Source organism: Podarcis tiliguerta (genome assembly GCF_965153285.1).
Source record: "Podarcis tiliguerta genome assembly, chromosome: 10".
Taxonomy (NCBI): domain Eukaryota; kingdom Metazoa; phylum Chordata; class Lepidosauria; order Squamata; family Lacertidae; genus Podarcis; species Podarcis tiliguerta.
In genome coordinates, this window is record NC_139543.1 from 1,089,147 (window position 1) to 1,104,962 (window position 15,816).

Sequence of the window (15,816 nt, forward strand, 5' to 3'; positions counted from 1 at the left end):
CTCTGGTTGTCTCTCGGAATTCAGATCTCAAAATCTCTTAACAGTGATTTGAATATTCTCTTTTAAAGTTCCAAAGTAAGTCACTGGGATTTTCTGAATCATATTGATTTTTCCCACCCGTTCAGCACTTATGACACAGCTAAAAATCCAACACAAGGAGACGGAGACTTGTAAAAAACGTAAGTTATAAATTATAGGCAGCAAAGAGTCATTATTTGTTTTTTATCATTCTAAGGTAATAAATCTTTCAGTCTCTTGAGAGAAATTCCAGCCTGTAGCCTTAAAAGTTTTCTACACCATCTGCAGTGCTGTTTGGTTACCAGTATGCTATTTAATTGCCAGATAGAGAATCCAAATTATCTTTTTTTCTTTTTCAGTTCTATTTATAATAATTAAGAGAATTTAATGGTGCAGACCTTGAACCCTTGTTAAAGGACGCTTATGCAGTGTTGAGCTGTTGACATATTTCTTGTTTTGGATGTCTCCTCAAACCCCCCTGGGGGTGCTTTTTCTTCCATTGGTGTGATGACAAAATGATTCTTCAGAACTTTTGAGGCATCTGCTCTTTGACCCCCCCCCCCCACTCCAAGAGGGGGTTAGGTAGTCACATTAGAAATCTGACAAGCGTTTATCATTGCATAAATATATTCATCTAACAAGAGCTCAGGTAAAGGCATCTGGACCGACATACTTCAAAACCAGAAGATCTGTTATACTTTTTCAATACAAAAACTACTTTTTCTGGGAAAGTTCTGATCTAGTCTCCATTGCTTTCTTGAGAACCCTTATGTGGGCACACCACTGCTTTGACTAAAGAATCCAAAGTTACATACTTGGCTCCTTTTATTTTGGTTAAAATGTCTGAGCCAGCTTTAAAGGACAATCAGAGCCAGAGTCAAGCTGGGCAATAGTTTCTTGCTAGAACCACAAATGGGCTGAATTTCCCCTGTCTTTTGTGTTCCAGAAGGCTTCACATTAAATTCAAGAGGGCTTATAAGTGTGCTGGTAAATCGACAAGAATTTGACTGAAATATATTAGTTTTCCTGCACAACACATATGAGAATCAAGAGTGACCAAGCGATGTTGGTTCACATACAAGAGGGGGGCAAGAACTGGAAACAGCAAATGGATATTCTGGGATACAAAGATACAGATTTGCAAGGGGAGGGGAGAACAACAAAAGAAAAGAGGCTCTGTGGCAGTTTTAGGAATAGAAGTGGGTTAAACCATAGCTTGGCTATTCTTTGCACATCATCCTGAGTCTAATCCCTTATTAATTAGAATACACATGAAAAGATGAATCCACTGTTTTCAAGTGCACAATATTTGAAAAGTGCCCAGTTTCAGATTTGCCATCAATTTCTTGATATTTTGCCCCGTAAAGTAAGAACAGGCTACAAAGCTGCAAGCTGCTCAAATGTTTTAATTTAAAAAAGCAAAAAGTTAAACAAACAAAAATTTAATGAACCTTCCATGGAACTACTTTAAAATATACATGTGGCAGTTCACCTCTTTGGGTATTACTGTTGGCTTTTCCGCAGTATAGTAGCGCAGAGAGCTTGCTGGGGAGAGCTTGCATTAAAAAGAAGGGACTCAAAAATAACTTAAACAAGGTTTTAATAAGAAAAACAAAAACTCCATAAACACTAAATACATCTACAAACAAACCAGACCCAACCACCAACCCATCCACCAGGATAAATGGCAGAACTAGGTGCTGCTCCTTATATACTGCACGGCCTAATCAATGCAACTCAGCAGCACCTGCTATGCTTCACAGCTGTGAAGCTGGATCTCATTAGTTTGCTCTGGCCCTTGCTCTGGCCCCTTAAAGGTATACAGATTGGGTGAAACAATGATGAACCTTTAGATTTAAAGAAACAGTTCAACAATTACAGATAGCAAGAACTTTTCTATTACTATAAGCATTAAAGCATCTTTGTCTTCTTTAAATTATGTTTCAGAAAATTTGACATGGCTATGAAAATATATATACCGGTATGTGATTGTTCCAATACAAGATGAGCTATGAAACCAATATTGTTAAATCCTCACGTTTATTCCTTATAACAGCAGCCCCTGACACAAATATGGATATTATCACAATTGTTTATGTAATATCATTAATTTGTAAGCTATACCAAATCAAATGCAAATCTTTGGCAAATCTTGCTGCCAAAGCACAATCATGTTGTAGGAGCTAAGATCCTTTACTTCAGCTGTTGGGTTGGGGCCCACTACTGGCCTTGGATCTCAAAAGCAGCATTACCAACATGCAGCAGCAGCAGCAGCAGCAGCAGCAGCAGAAGAAGAAGAAGAAGAAGAAGAAGAAGAAGAAGAAGAAGAAGAAGTCCCCATGTGCATATTTGGGTTTAAAATGTCTCAACATGTTTTAATATTGGTGCTAATGTTGAGACATTTTAAACCCAAATATGCACATGGGGACTTCTTCTTCTTCTTCTTCTTCTTCTTCTTCTTCTTCTTCTTCTTCTTCTTCTTCTTCTGTATGTTGGTAATGCTGCTTTTGAGATCCAAGGCCAGTAGTGGGCCCCAACCCAACAGCTGAAGTAAAGGATCTTAGCTCCTACAACATGATTGTGCTTTGGCAGCAAGATTCACTCTTCGTTTCCAGAATGAGTACAACTTATAGGAGGAGAGGGGCTGTCACACATGCCACTGGTGGACCCTGGGATTTCAAATTTCAGCAGTGCCCTGTGCAACACCAAAATTTGGCACACACCCCTCCGCCCTTCGCCTTCCATTCTACATAATAGTTGTGACGCCCCCAAGGGTCTGCGCCCAGTGTGACCGAACCAGTCACACTCCTCTAAATCCACCTCTGCACTTGCTGTGTGGACAGGACCACCTCCCTTCTCTCTTTTTTCTGTCATTCTCTTCTCTCTTTTACTGCCACCCCTTTCCTCTTTCTCTTTTTGTCTCCTCCTGTTCTCTCTTTTTCTCCAAGAGTGTATATGTTTCGTATGGTTATGTTTTCTAGTAGTGGAGCCTTGATCTCCACTCCCAATCAAAAATGATAAAAATATAAATTAACACACATGCCCCACCTCATTCTATGATACATCCTGGTTACCTAGGAGAAAATGGCTCAAGACAAATACCAGGTTTATGAATCTGTCTCTAAGATTTCTTTGTTGCTAAGAATAATCTCATAGTGAGAGTTTCAGCTGTTGTATCTAAAGCTTGCACTAGACTCCATAAAAATTGAGTGGATTTTTTATTGGATGCACATCAATTCTGAAGACTCTTCGGTTGCTGTATATCAAGGTAAACAGCTTTCTGATATGCTGTGCACCAAATTCCTGACAAGACTCTTGAGTATTCTAGATAATCTGCTCTTCATTCCTTCTCAGCACGCTGAGAGTCTTTCCAGTACGTCACAGTGGAATGTACATGTACTCCTACAGTTCCTAGCAACAATCGAAAGCAACTGGAGAGAGGTATTTGGATTATGCTAATTAGGCAAGAGCATTTTTTCTTTTAGCAAGCTGGATTTACAAAAGTGGACCCAAGGGCCAGCACATAGCAACAGCCTGGAAAAAAAGGAGGTAGCCCCTCTCTCTGGTCTGGGTCTCCTCTATTGCCAGATTTTCACAGGGTATGCTTGGGGATAACTGGTGAAGGCAAAGCATCCTTCCCTAATCCCCTCCAGCTTCTCTCCTCCAGCTCCAAATGGGTGAAGAGCAAAGGCATATGTGTGTACTCATCACTTGATGATTTGCAGTAAACCCTATTATGGCCTCAACTAAAACAGATTGTGTTCAAGACGTTGACATGCTCATCATGCCATGAAAGCTCTATTGGAGGTGTTTGATCTGTGCCTGCCTCACACATGCAAGAAAATAACATTTGCTGCTGAAATCATTCAACAATTAATGTGCAGGTAAAAACTCACTCTTACGTCCTTTCAATATGATCTACAGAACAACAAATATCTAGTTTTTGCTTATTTTTTCCACAGGATTTTGTTTGCTTGTTTGTTTGTGTTTGCACCTTTGCTACTTTTTTTCCTTTGCAGAGGTTCTGACACTGGTCTGTGGACCACTGCTGATCCATTACAGATGGATAGGTTGGAAAGGTGGAAAGGTTGCAGAACACTTGAGAATATCTCTACTTGTCCCTGTGCTTGCCCCTGACCCTGGACAGAAATCGAGGTCATTTTGATCAGGGGTGGATTATTAGTCAACCAATCTTCCCCTACAAATTGACCAGTTAGAGGAGCCGTTCTTAGTGGCTTGAGATCAGGCTTGTGATTTTATAGGGCACTGGGGGTTTTAAGAATGGTGCCAGCTCGGGGGGGGGGGGAGTTATTAAAATATATGTTATATATGGTACATGCTTTTATTTCTTGAACAAAAAAGTGGTTTGTCAGGGACCCCCAGCAATTTTCAAGTGGTCCTTTAAAAAATAGGTTTTGAGAACCACTACCTTAAGGTATCATAGTTTTTGCTTTAGATTGGAAGCTGTGAGCAGGGTTCATGTCCTTCATAATTTTTGTACAGCAGCAAAGGGCCCCCAAAGTTGATTGGCATTGCCATTCAAATGGTGTTCATGCACCGTGTCATGTTATCAATTATGTGAGGAGGGGCTTACCTGGACCCCCCTAATATTTTATTCATGTTTTATTTATGCACCCCTGTACAGCACCTACCCATTATAGGCACTTCTCAAATAAATACCCCAAATACCTTTCTTCAAGAGCATGCTTCTGGTCTGGAGAAACCACATTCCCCTAGCATTCAAGTTATAGTATATTGCTCTTTTGGAAACACTGTCCTTACCTGAGCTTGTGAGTTGAACTACTCTTCTAGAATGAGATTGTGTGAGTATCAAGGGCACTATCCAAAAGGTGCCTATTACACTATTGATGAGTATGACACAACTGTTCCTCCTACACAGACACACACACACACACACACCATGTTGAAACTCTACTGCTCAGCTTGCATGGCAGGGTCAAGGGCCACCTTTCCCCATATGAACAGACCCAGTCCCTGTGGTGATCATCTGAGGGTCTTCTTTGTGTGCTTTCTCCATGAAAGGTCCACAGGGTGGCAACATGGGAACATTCTTCATTTCTTTTCTGTTTTATTTTCTCAGTCATTTCTCTGTTTTCTTAACTTCTCACTTCCCTCTGTGGCCCCCTAGTCTCATGCCCCCCCCCATTTACACAGTGTTCACCCATGGCCCCCTTGGAATATCCGGGGGGGGGGCAGTTGAACACTGACCTAAAACATTTGAAGAGCACCAGACTGTGGAAGGCTGCCCTAGCAGGAATCTCAAGTCACCTCAAATCTTGCTATAAGTGGAATTTGGTGATAATCTAAAGATATAGATACCATTTTCTTCTCTTTCTATTTCCACAAATTTATCTAGTCTTAGTGAAATCAGTTATTTCTTAGAAATTTTGTAGAGAACAAACTAACCAAAAACATCTCCATGCTTTGCATTTGGGGTAGTCAGTTTCAGTTCCAATATTCAGAAGTATGATTTAGGAAGGCCAGTGGGATATAATCACCAACATTTCCCTTCCCAGTCTTTCTAGTCACATCTGATTCCTCAGAAATATTTTAATCTTAGATTAGTTCAGATAATTCTACACACCAGCAATATTGTACTAGGCTATAAATCTCTTTAATAAAAAAAGGTTTGTTTGTCCTATCAGAAAATAATTGGGTAACCTTACTCTTAAATGGCTGTGTGAATAGATTCATCCCATATGTTTGAATGGTTCTATAAAATATGAAACACTAATGCAGTGGTGTCCAAACTTTTTTCAAAGAGGGCCAGATTTGATGAAGTGAAGGGCCATGAGGGCTGACCAAAGGACCAACCAAGGTTGTTGGCTTTTTTTTAGGGTTGAAGTTGTTGAGGTTTTTCTAGGATTTTACCCCAGGAAATGAACTGCCACAGGGGCCGGATTAAACTGACTGGCGGGCCAGATTAGGCCCCCGAATCAGACGTTGGACATGCCTGCACTAATGGAATAGCTGTAATTATTAACTTACATTGGTTTAACTGTCACAGTTTTCCTCAAGGAATTCTCAGAATTGTAGTCAGGTAAGAGAGCTGAGAGTTCTCTGCTATGAATTCTTAGCTCGCCTTTCAGGTTCTCAGGGGAGGGGGAATGATATTATGTAACTTATAAGATTGTAGTGCAGTTATGCCGTATGATGGTATAGATGTTGATAATATTTTCTGAATTCTTGTTGGGAAGAGTTTCAAGGTAACATGTCATCATGTTATAGAATAAGGCAACCCTCATGCTTGTTGCTATGCCTTGATATCATAGTAACCATGATGTCATAGTATGGAATATATAGGCAGCATTTTTTTTTCAAAGAAAATGTAGTTCTCCCCTTTTAAAATCTCTGGTATCTCGATCCATGGCAAAAGTGAGTTTATATCCACCAGAATGGAGTTCCTTCAGACTGTAAGTGTTTTCCCTTATTAATAATCCATTTTCAAATGCATTAGCATGCTGAAGTTGTGTTGTTTTTGTTCCATAAAGTCTACTCACATGTCAAATATATTTATATGTGTTAAAATTCAGAATGAAATAATGGCACAGGTTACATGACCAGGGATGAGAACATGACTTTTTGTGCTCCATATATTTTATGCTTCATTTATTTAACACATTTCAAGCCCATTGTTTAGGGTTCCTATCCTCCCAAGGTAGGTGACAATGCATCATTACACAACAATATTAAAATCCAAAACTTTTAAAATAACAGTAAAATGAAGAGAATAAAATGCTTTCGCCTTCTCCTTTTCTAATCAACTTGATACATAAAGTCTGGAGCTATAGTGGGGCACCATTTCTGTGCGGGAAAAGGCTTTGAAGAGATTTGGGGGCAGGCAGAGAAGTTTCATCAGGGTTTAAAGGCCTGGTCTTGGAACATATTCAAGATTAAATTACATAGAACCAATATTATTTGGTCAACACACAACAACAATTGAAAAAGAAAAGGAAAAGGAAAAGGAAAAGGAAAAAAGGAAAAGGAAAAGGAAAAGGAAGAAAGGGTCTTGTTTGTTTGGTATGATTACCAAGCTAGGCATGTGTGTGATTCTGAGGTTGGCTCCTGAAATGCTTACCCCTTCCTGGGTGGACACCAGCTGGGGCCTGTTGTGCGGGGAGAACAGAGTGCACATGGCTGGGCAGCTGCTAGGGAAAACCCCTCGGTCCCCCTGGACCTCTGGCTCAAGTTCCCGCCTGCTGCAGCATCTCAAATGGGCCAGTCCCTGGCCTCCCAGTGGGTGTGCCTCGCAGGCTGGGAGGGCATTGGCTACACGCCTGCCCTCTATTGTATTCAGCATTGACTTATATCTTCACTGTACTTTATCATTAAGCAAAGTCCTGTGGAAAAGGACTTGAATCAGCAAATTTCTAGAAAACATCACAGAGTTACAGTATATGTATTTCCAAGTGAACCTCAAAGACTTAGTCTTTGTTGGCCAAGGAAGATCAGCAGTTCATTGTTCCATTTTCCTGAGCTCTCATGTGTTAATCATTTTAGATTCCAATAATAATAATAATAATAATAATAATAATAATAATAATAATAATAAATATTAAAAAATTATTTATACCCCGCCCTTCTCACTTTAAAAACCGGGCATCTAAAAACAAATTTAAAACACTTAATTGTAAAAGCAGCATAAAATACAATATAAAAACATGTCTAACAATAAAATTCAAAGTTCAGAAATCAATTTAGGGGAAATCCATCTAATAAGCATTAGATAATCCCCAGGGCTGCTGGCTGAATTGGTCCTACTTGGGCCAGTGAGGAGGCCAGGGGAGAATTAGCTGTGGGGTCTCAGAGCGGGTAATCTTTATAAAAGGGGAGGGGGAGGGAAGAAAAGGGAAATAAAAGATCAGGCTGAATTCAAATTAAAGGCCAGGTGGAATAGCTCTGTCTTACAAGCCCGACAGAAGGAGATTAAATCCTGAAGGGCCTGAGTCTCATGGGACTCTTCCCTGACCACTGGTACTGCTAGCAAGGGATGATGGAAGTTGTAGTCCAACAACACCTGGGGACCCAAGGCTGAGAGAGACTGCCAAATGATCACTTAGTATTTTGCTCTTATTTTCTTGGACATGTGACTGATCTCACTTTCCTTATTTGAGGGCTTATCCTTTTACCTCACTCTTTCTAGTCACAGATCTGCACTTTAAAGCTCCATGTCCAAACTGGGCATGGTGCAGTTTTACACTTAAACCAACTGAGATTAAATCTCTGTTAAATGGCTATCAATTTCCAATAATAGCTACCAAACTTGAGTTGCAGACAGGTCTAAATTAACTTTAACGCTGATCTCTCTTGAAACTTGTGGCCCTATGTCTTATTTGTGGCTCTTCTCCCAACAGGCTGGATGAGCCCAATTGATTCACTGATTTGGAAATCTTTTGAAGCTCCTTAAACCATGAATGTCTGCAGTACCCATATAATCACGTAGAACACAATTGTGTTCCTTCCATGATCATATGAAGCAAGATATTTAATAATATGCTCATCCCTTGATTTATGCAGATTAGTCCAGGTTTACCCTTAAGTCTCATATGTGCTAAGAAAATGCACTTAAAACATAAAAAGTTCAACAATTTGATTTCTAGTGTTGTCTAATGCTAATATAGTTTTCACTGCTCACTCAGTATTACTCCCTGCTGGTGGGAAATGCCATTAAATGGCATCAGAGTGGCAACAGTGCTGTTAGTTGAGGGGTGATATATGATACTCTTATATGCTTTAGTCAGAGTACCAAACTAAAAGGCTTGAATACTATGAGCATATAAGTTATGATGGCTGCAGTCACATGGTTTTTAACAAGTCCCTTGTTCATACTGTGGTCAAATATCAGGTGAATCTGAGCTGTTTCATACATGGCACTTCCATGAATAAGACTGCGCCTCATGTGGAAATTTGGCTCTTATTGGAGCTGTAGATAAGCTGTTAGCCTATTCGTCCTAAGGGAGTCATTTATAAGGAGGTTGGAATTGGGGAAAGGGTTAACTTCCCACCCCATGCCCTGTCACCCTCCTACTGCCCAGGGAATGTAGGATGGTAGCCCCCACACCCTAGTCATACAGCGCTATAGCCTGTTGCAGTAGCTGGCAAGATGCTAAATGGATCAATGGGCTCAACTATTATGCAACTTGACAAAGTTGTAGCATGTGGACTTCGTGTGTGATAAATAACATTTTATACTTTATCATTAAGTTAAGTAAGTAAGTCAAAACATATTAGCATAGCTGTAGGCTTGGTTGTGGGTAGAAAGATGGAAGAATGGCATATGTAGCTTTGTGGAGTTGAGAAGTCACCCACTGTGGAATTGGCAGCAAACGAGCTGCCATGTTACACTTCTGTACCAAACCAAGTACTGAACAGGACTGATGGACTTTGGGGTCTTAAATCTCAGCGGCACCCTGTGCAATGCTAAAATTTGGGGGGGCCCAACCTCTCCAGATCCATTCTACAGCATTGTTGTGGCACCCCCTGCAGTGTGGCACCCAGTGCAGATGAACTGGTCATCCTACTCTAAAACTGCCTCTGAATAGGCTATAGGTCCCAGATAGGATTAGTTTTAAAACCAGGGTGAGTAACTTATGGCCTTCCATTTGTTGGAAAACTACAACTCCCAGCAGCCTCAGCCAATAATGACAGGGATGACTGTAGTCCAGCAATGTATGGAGGCCACAGGTTCCTCACCCCTGTGTTAAAGGAACAGTACATTGCAAGAAACATTCCATCTTTAGCATGGCCTACATGCTCCAGTGATATATACTCTACTAAAAAAATCTTCCTAAAGGAAACCTGCCCCATTATGTTCTACAATACCAGAAAACCTGAACTAAGCATATTTAGGTGTGGGGATTTACTTCTGGGTAAATATGAATAGGACTGCATAGCATGCAACTGTCCTGTTTTTACAGGGGCATCCCGGAATTGTAGAAGCCTTCTCATTTTTTTCCCGGATCTCATGGGTTGTGCACCTTCACAGACCAGCTACTGCCGCTGCCGCCCAGTCACCAGCTGCCCCCCGCTATAGATGCACAAGGAGGTTGGACAGGCACACGAGCAAGTGGTGGGGATGGGGGCGAGTCGGCAGCAGCAGCGGGATGTTGTGTGGGACAGATGCCCCCATTTCCTCTTGGGAAATGTTGGAGTCTATGGGACTGTACTGTATAGCATTTACGTTTGTATTTAGATTTCCACCATAATAGGCACTCCTAGGCTGGTGCAGTAATACAGCGGAAACTATTTCCTTTAGAACCATTTTCTGTATTGTGGTAAAACAAAAACCAACTGTATATAGTGGTACCTCGGGTTAAGTACTTAATTCATTCTGGAGGTCCGTTCTTAACCTGAAACTGTTCTTAACCTGAAGCACCACTTTAGCTGATGCGGCCTCCCGCTGCTGCCACACCTCCGGAGCATGATTTCTGTTCTCATCCTGAAGCAAAGTTCTTAACCCAAGGTACTATTTCTGGGTTAGCGGAATCTGTAACCTGAAGCATATGTAACCTGACATGTATGTAACCTGAGTTACCACTGTATATAAAAGCGAAGAGTGCAAGAGGACCTAATGATTTATTTATTCATTCAAGAAAACCCTTATTATGCTCTCTAAATATGTATAATATATTTAAAAGCCTCAACACAGACATGCTTATTGTTGATTATAGGATTATGAGTTGTCATGAAAGGGAACTTTTTAAAATAGCAATATTTTAAATACCTGAGCATATATTACTCAGAAATTGCTGGGGGCTGCCTCTTGAAACAAAATACTATATATAATGAAAAGATGCTGTCTGGTTCAAGCAAACAGAATGAGCACATTCTAGCAAGATTCAGAAAGGATGTTTATTCATGCATTAATAAAAGCTGTAAACAGGGCAATGATATATTTAGCCTGGACATGTAGCATTTATTCCTGCCAGTGTGGTGTAGTGGTTAAGAGCGGTAGTCTTGCAATCTGGGGAACCGGGTTTGAGTCTCCGCTCCTCCACATGCAGCTGCTGGGTGACCTTGGGCTAGTCACACTTCTCTGAAGTCTCTCAGCCCCACTCACCTCACAGAGTGTTTGTTGTGGGGGAGGAAGGGAAAGGAGAATGTGAGCCGCTTTGAGACTCCTTAGGGTAGTGATAAAGTGGGATATCAAATCCAAACTCTTCTTCTTCTCATCATTCCAACTCTTTGAGAAGCATGATGCTTCAGCATCATTATTTCCTTCTTCTGTTTCTCAGCCTTGTGATTTGACTTAAAGTTGGATCCCCAAAATGGATGAAAGGGATGCAGACAAGTCTAGAGCTTGTTTCTTTAGGTGCAAGAGGATGATCTGTGGTGAGCCTTGGGCTTGTGAACTCCCCTTTCAGCTCTTTATAGAAGATTGAAAGCTCTGGTTTTCATTTAAAGCTGTGACATCTGAGCTTGGTGAATTTTATCTTGTTTAAACTATGGCTAGTAAGTACAAAGCAAGATCAAACTATGGTATCAGATCTCAGTTTGTTCTCAAACCACAGTTTAATGCCTTGGAAATCTGTAGAATTGGATGGCTTTGGGAATCTGGTTAGTATAATATTGAAAACAGTTCATCCTCATGGGCATGAGAGAGGCGGCAAGAGGAGGAGGAGTGTGAAGGCCAAAGGCTCACAGCCATGGTTTATTCTCACAGTGGGAACCCAGGGATCCTCATTACATCTGAACCAAGACTAAGTATATATTATGCATTCACCGTCAGAATGGATGGAAAAAGGTGTATTGCAGGGAATTCTGCATCCCTACAGCAAATACGAATGCATATGCCTTGAGGGGGCAGAAAAAGGGGATGAGTGGGGAAGGAAAACTCCCCGCTCCCCTCATTCAGTTTATCTAGTGGAAAAATTGGAAGTGATGGGGGGGGGGGGAATGGGATAAACCCCTCTTGTAAACTGTACTTTAAAAAAAATTAAGAGAGAAATGCTTTTCAATGCATTTAAAAAAACTGTTTCAGATATACTTTAATACCTCAAAATGCTGTCAAATATCTGTAAAATAATCCACGGTATCTGGCATTACAATCCTTGCAGACTATAGACATGCAGAATTCTTATATCGTCTCTGCTTCAAATCCCTCCATCTTCTGCAGCTTGCGAAAGAAACTGATATTTATTTGCAATATATTTGTACACACACCAAATCATGCCAACCTCCAAGGAGGGAGAGTCCACCACATCCCAAGGGAGTCTGTTCCACTGTCGAACAGCTCTTCCCATCAGAAAATTATTCCTGAAGTTTAGTTGAAATCTCCTTCTTGTAACTTGAAGCCATGAGTTTGGGTCCTATCCCCCTGTTTTGCTAAATCAATTACAGGTTCTCTGATGGATCTTTTATAGACAATAAAGCACTTATTGAGGGGAAAGGTTTTTATCTGAACAAAATAAAACTTCTAATGTAAAACCACCCCCAAACAATCAATGAACCACCCTCTTACACAAAGAGAGAGGACTTATGGCCCTAAGGGAAGGGTTGATTGCACAAGGCCAATCCTATGCCTCCTCGATCCTCTTGCGCCCTTCCACTACATGCCCAGAGCAGGAGAAAACAAGCTTGTTTCCTCTTCCATGTGACAGCCCTTTAGAATTTTGAAGATGACTATCGTATCTCCTCTCAGTCTTTTATTTTCCAAGCTAAACATACCCAACTCCTTCAACAGTTCCTCATAACCATTTCCAGGCCCCGATCACCTTGGTCACTCTCCTCTGCACACGTTCCAGCTTGTCAACATCCTTCTTAAATTGTGGTGCCCAGAACTGGACACAGTACTCCAGAACTGGACCGAATAAAGTGATACTACTACTCCTGACCTGGACAATAGACTTCTGTCGATGCAGCCTAGAATAGCATTAGGATTTTTGCTGCTGCATCACATTGTTGACTCATGTTAAGCCTGTGGCCTCCTAAGACTCCTCAATTCTTTTCACATGTACTACTGGCAAGCCAGGTGTCTCCCATCTTATATTTGCCATCATTGTTCTTTTTTAGAGTTTTCTCCTCTGTAGAGTCCCCCCCCCCCCAAGTTCTTTTGTACTTCTGCAAGTCTTGTGGAATCCCTGCTCATACCTTTCTCTTGTGTGTGGTCTGGTGCTGCATTCGGCTTTGCACTCAGAGAATGAGTTTGCTGCTGGTATATGGGATATACCTGGCCGTCACTAGACTTCTTCTTCATGGTGTTATTCTCCTCCTCCTCTGCCTTTTCTCTCCTTGGTCTTATTTGCCCATTTTGCCATTTAGGGTTATAATGGGTGCTCGTAAAAAGAAGCAAGTGGGTCTCCCATAGTACTGTGCCCAAATTTTTTAACTATTCTCAATTAATGAGAAAATAACTTGCATTTGAACTTTTGCAAAAGTGAAATTCTCACAAGGGAGGAGCAGTATTTTTGTTCTGCTTCTTTTAGGTGGCCAAGGGATTTTTGTGAGTTCCCTTTCCTTCATTTATTCTGCAGGTCATGCCACCAATGGTCTCCCCCCTGCTGCAATCCTGGGCACCCATGCTTGAATTAAAGTCTAGGAGCAAGATATTGCATGGTGACTCCTCTCACAGGATTTCTTAAGTTCATGAGCCATGGGCATTCAGGGAGGCTGCTGGAGAAACATTTACTGGAAATAAAAATGCACATACCACTCTCAGATCCTTGTAATACGATATGGTAGGCTCCAAAATTCCACACCCATAGAAATTCTGAAGCACCCTGAGAAAGAGACAGAAAGATGGCAGCCTCTTTCACTGGGGAGGAAAGGTTTTGAGAAACTGGAGGACAGATTTTGTCACAGCAGTTTTCATCACAGCCATTCAAAAGACAGCAAATGAAGCTGAAAGACACCGAGGATGAAGAAGATGAGGAAATGATGCCAAGGAAATGGGGAACAAAATAGTGCTGATCTGTGTTAACTATGAAAAGGTGAGTATTATTTGTAATTTGTTCACAGAAGTATCAAATGCAAAATATAAGAGAATATTGAAATTCAGAATTACTCAGTGCCCCCCCCCCCCGAAAGCTCATTATTTACTGGAATCTTTATAAAAAAAACTAGACACTTCTCCTTAATGGAATATAGGCTTTAAAAAAACTATACTTAATAGAGAATAAGCAGTGATAAGACAAATACCTTTTAGCTCTTCCCTCCTTTTTCCTCTTTTCCTCTTTCCATCCTCTGTATTATTCACTCAATGCCGCTACTTTGCTAGTTTTCAAATACTGCTCTGAAATGCTGCTTGGGTGAGTAATTTAGTAAATGATTGCTCCAGACTGTAGGGCTAAGATGCACAATATTTCTGAGGCTAGATTTGAATGGCTTTGCTGGTGGAGTAATGTCTCTGGCAGTTCTGGTATTCCTAGCTTGCTGATAAACTACTTGCAAGCCTAGAGTATACCCTCAGCCATCTTACACGTTGCCTAGTATCTGTGGTACTTTTAAAATAATACGTGTTGTTGTTGTTGTTGTTGTTGTTGTTGTCATTGTCATTGTTGTTGTCTTACAATCACTGCCCAAAGCAGTTAGGAAAGCATTGTGGGAGAGAGAAAACAAGCCAGGGACTCTTCCTTCTCTGTAAATGGACAGATGATACTGTATAGACAGTTTTGGTTCTGAGTCAGCACCCCAGTTCCCTCATGTAGCAGAAAGCTGATAAGTCCATTGCCTGAATGATGAACCTGGGCAGTTTGACCCTACTTGCAAACTGCTGCAATTCAAGCAAGATGAATTTTCACTGGCTAACACATGTTCAAGTACGTATGGGTCCTTTAAATTTCCCCTCCCGGCTTTCTTTTCTCGCAAGAGCATGCTAAATGGAACAAGAGCAAATTACGAGGACTGAGCTTCAGGATTTCCCCACACAGCTTTTGTGTCTTTCACAGCACCTAGTGACCTCTTGGCCTCCAGTGTAAAATGGGTAGGAAGAGTCTGGAGATCTGGCACCCAGCCAACATCAAATTAATTTCCTTCCCTGTGAAACAGCTCTGGTTTCATAGCAAGGAGTTTTGTTGTCTAGCTGTCCTAGAATGAATGGGTTTCTGTTTTCCATATCGCCTGTTTGATGAAGGCAAAGCTCCAGGGCAAGGTTCTGTATTAATCACTCTTCCAAATGGCATCTTAGCTATGAGATCATTAATAACTGTGGCAATTAAGATACTTTAATATTGATATTAATGGTCATATTATTAGGGCAGTGACTCTGGGCCTATTTACACTCTCAGTGGCAGTCACTGATGCAGGGCATCTGTGCCCATTGATTGGGGCATCAGCTGCTTATTACATGGAAGTTGTAGCATGTGATTTGGCCCTGTGTGTTCACACCAAATTTCAAGGACCATGAAAGAAAGAAAGAAAGAAAGAAAGAAAGAAAGAAAGAAAGATAATTAAATTGCCTTTATATCTGCAGTGACCACAGCTGTAATATATCTCATTAGCAATGTTTACAGAATCACTGTCCTTTTTTGGCAACTGGGAATGTATATTTATAGTGACTATTTCCCTGCTGGTACTTCACAAGTTGCCTAACATGATTTAATCCCATATTTTCCCAACTATTGCTGTTCATATAAGATGAAGGCTGTGTCCAGCATAAGAGGTCAACTTACAATAACACAAGAATGCGGTCCAACCTCATAGGAGGTTCTTCTAGAAAAGCATTTGTTTGAGAAAGAAGGGGTGCATATTCAAATTCAAACTGAACTGAAGGAAACTCACTTCCTTCATAACTTGCAGTAAAGCTTAGGGCTCAACTCAACTTGTCCAGATGCTGTTGAG

The 15,816-nt window shown here is 41.0% G+C and overlaps 2 protein-coding genes across 3 annotated transcripts in view; one reads left to right on the top strand and one right to left on the bottom strand.

The window, feature by feature from the left end:
• NUDT5 (nudix hydrolase 5) overlaps nucleotides 1-15,816 on the bottom strand; it is a 1,423,229-nt gene that overhangs the window by 1,055,269 nt on the left and 352,144 nt on the right. The window lies entirely within an intron of this gene.
• LMNTD1 (lamin tail domain containing 1) overlaps nucleotides 5,852-15,816 on the top strand; it is a 237,970-nt gene continuing 228,005 nt past the window's right edge. Inside the window, exon 1 of one of the 2 annotated variants that reach the window (XM_083399812.1) lies at nucleotides 5,852-6,452. In XM_083399812.1, coding sequence (XP_083255938.1) covers nucleotides 6,435-6,452 — 18 coding nt within the window. In that variant the 5' untranslated portion in view covers nucleotides 5,852-6,434. The remainder of the gene's footprint in view (nucleotides 6,453-15,816) is intronic. The other variant, XM_083399811.1, reaches the window with a different exon arrangement.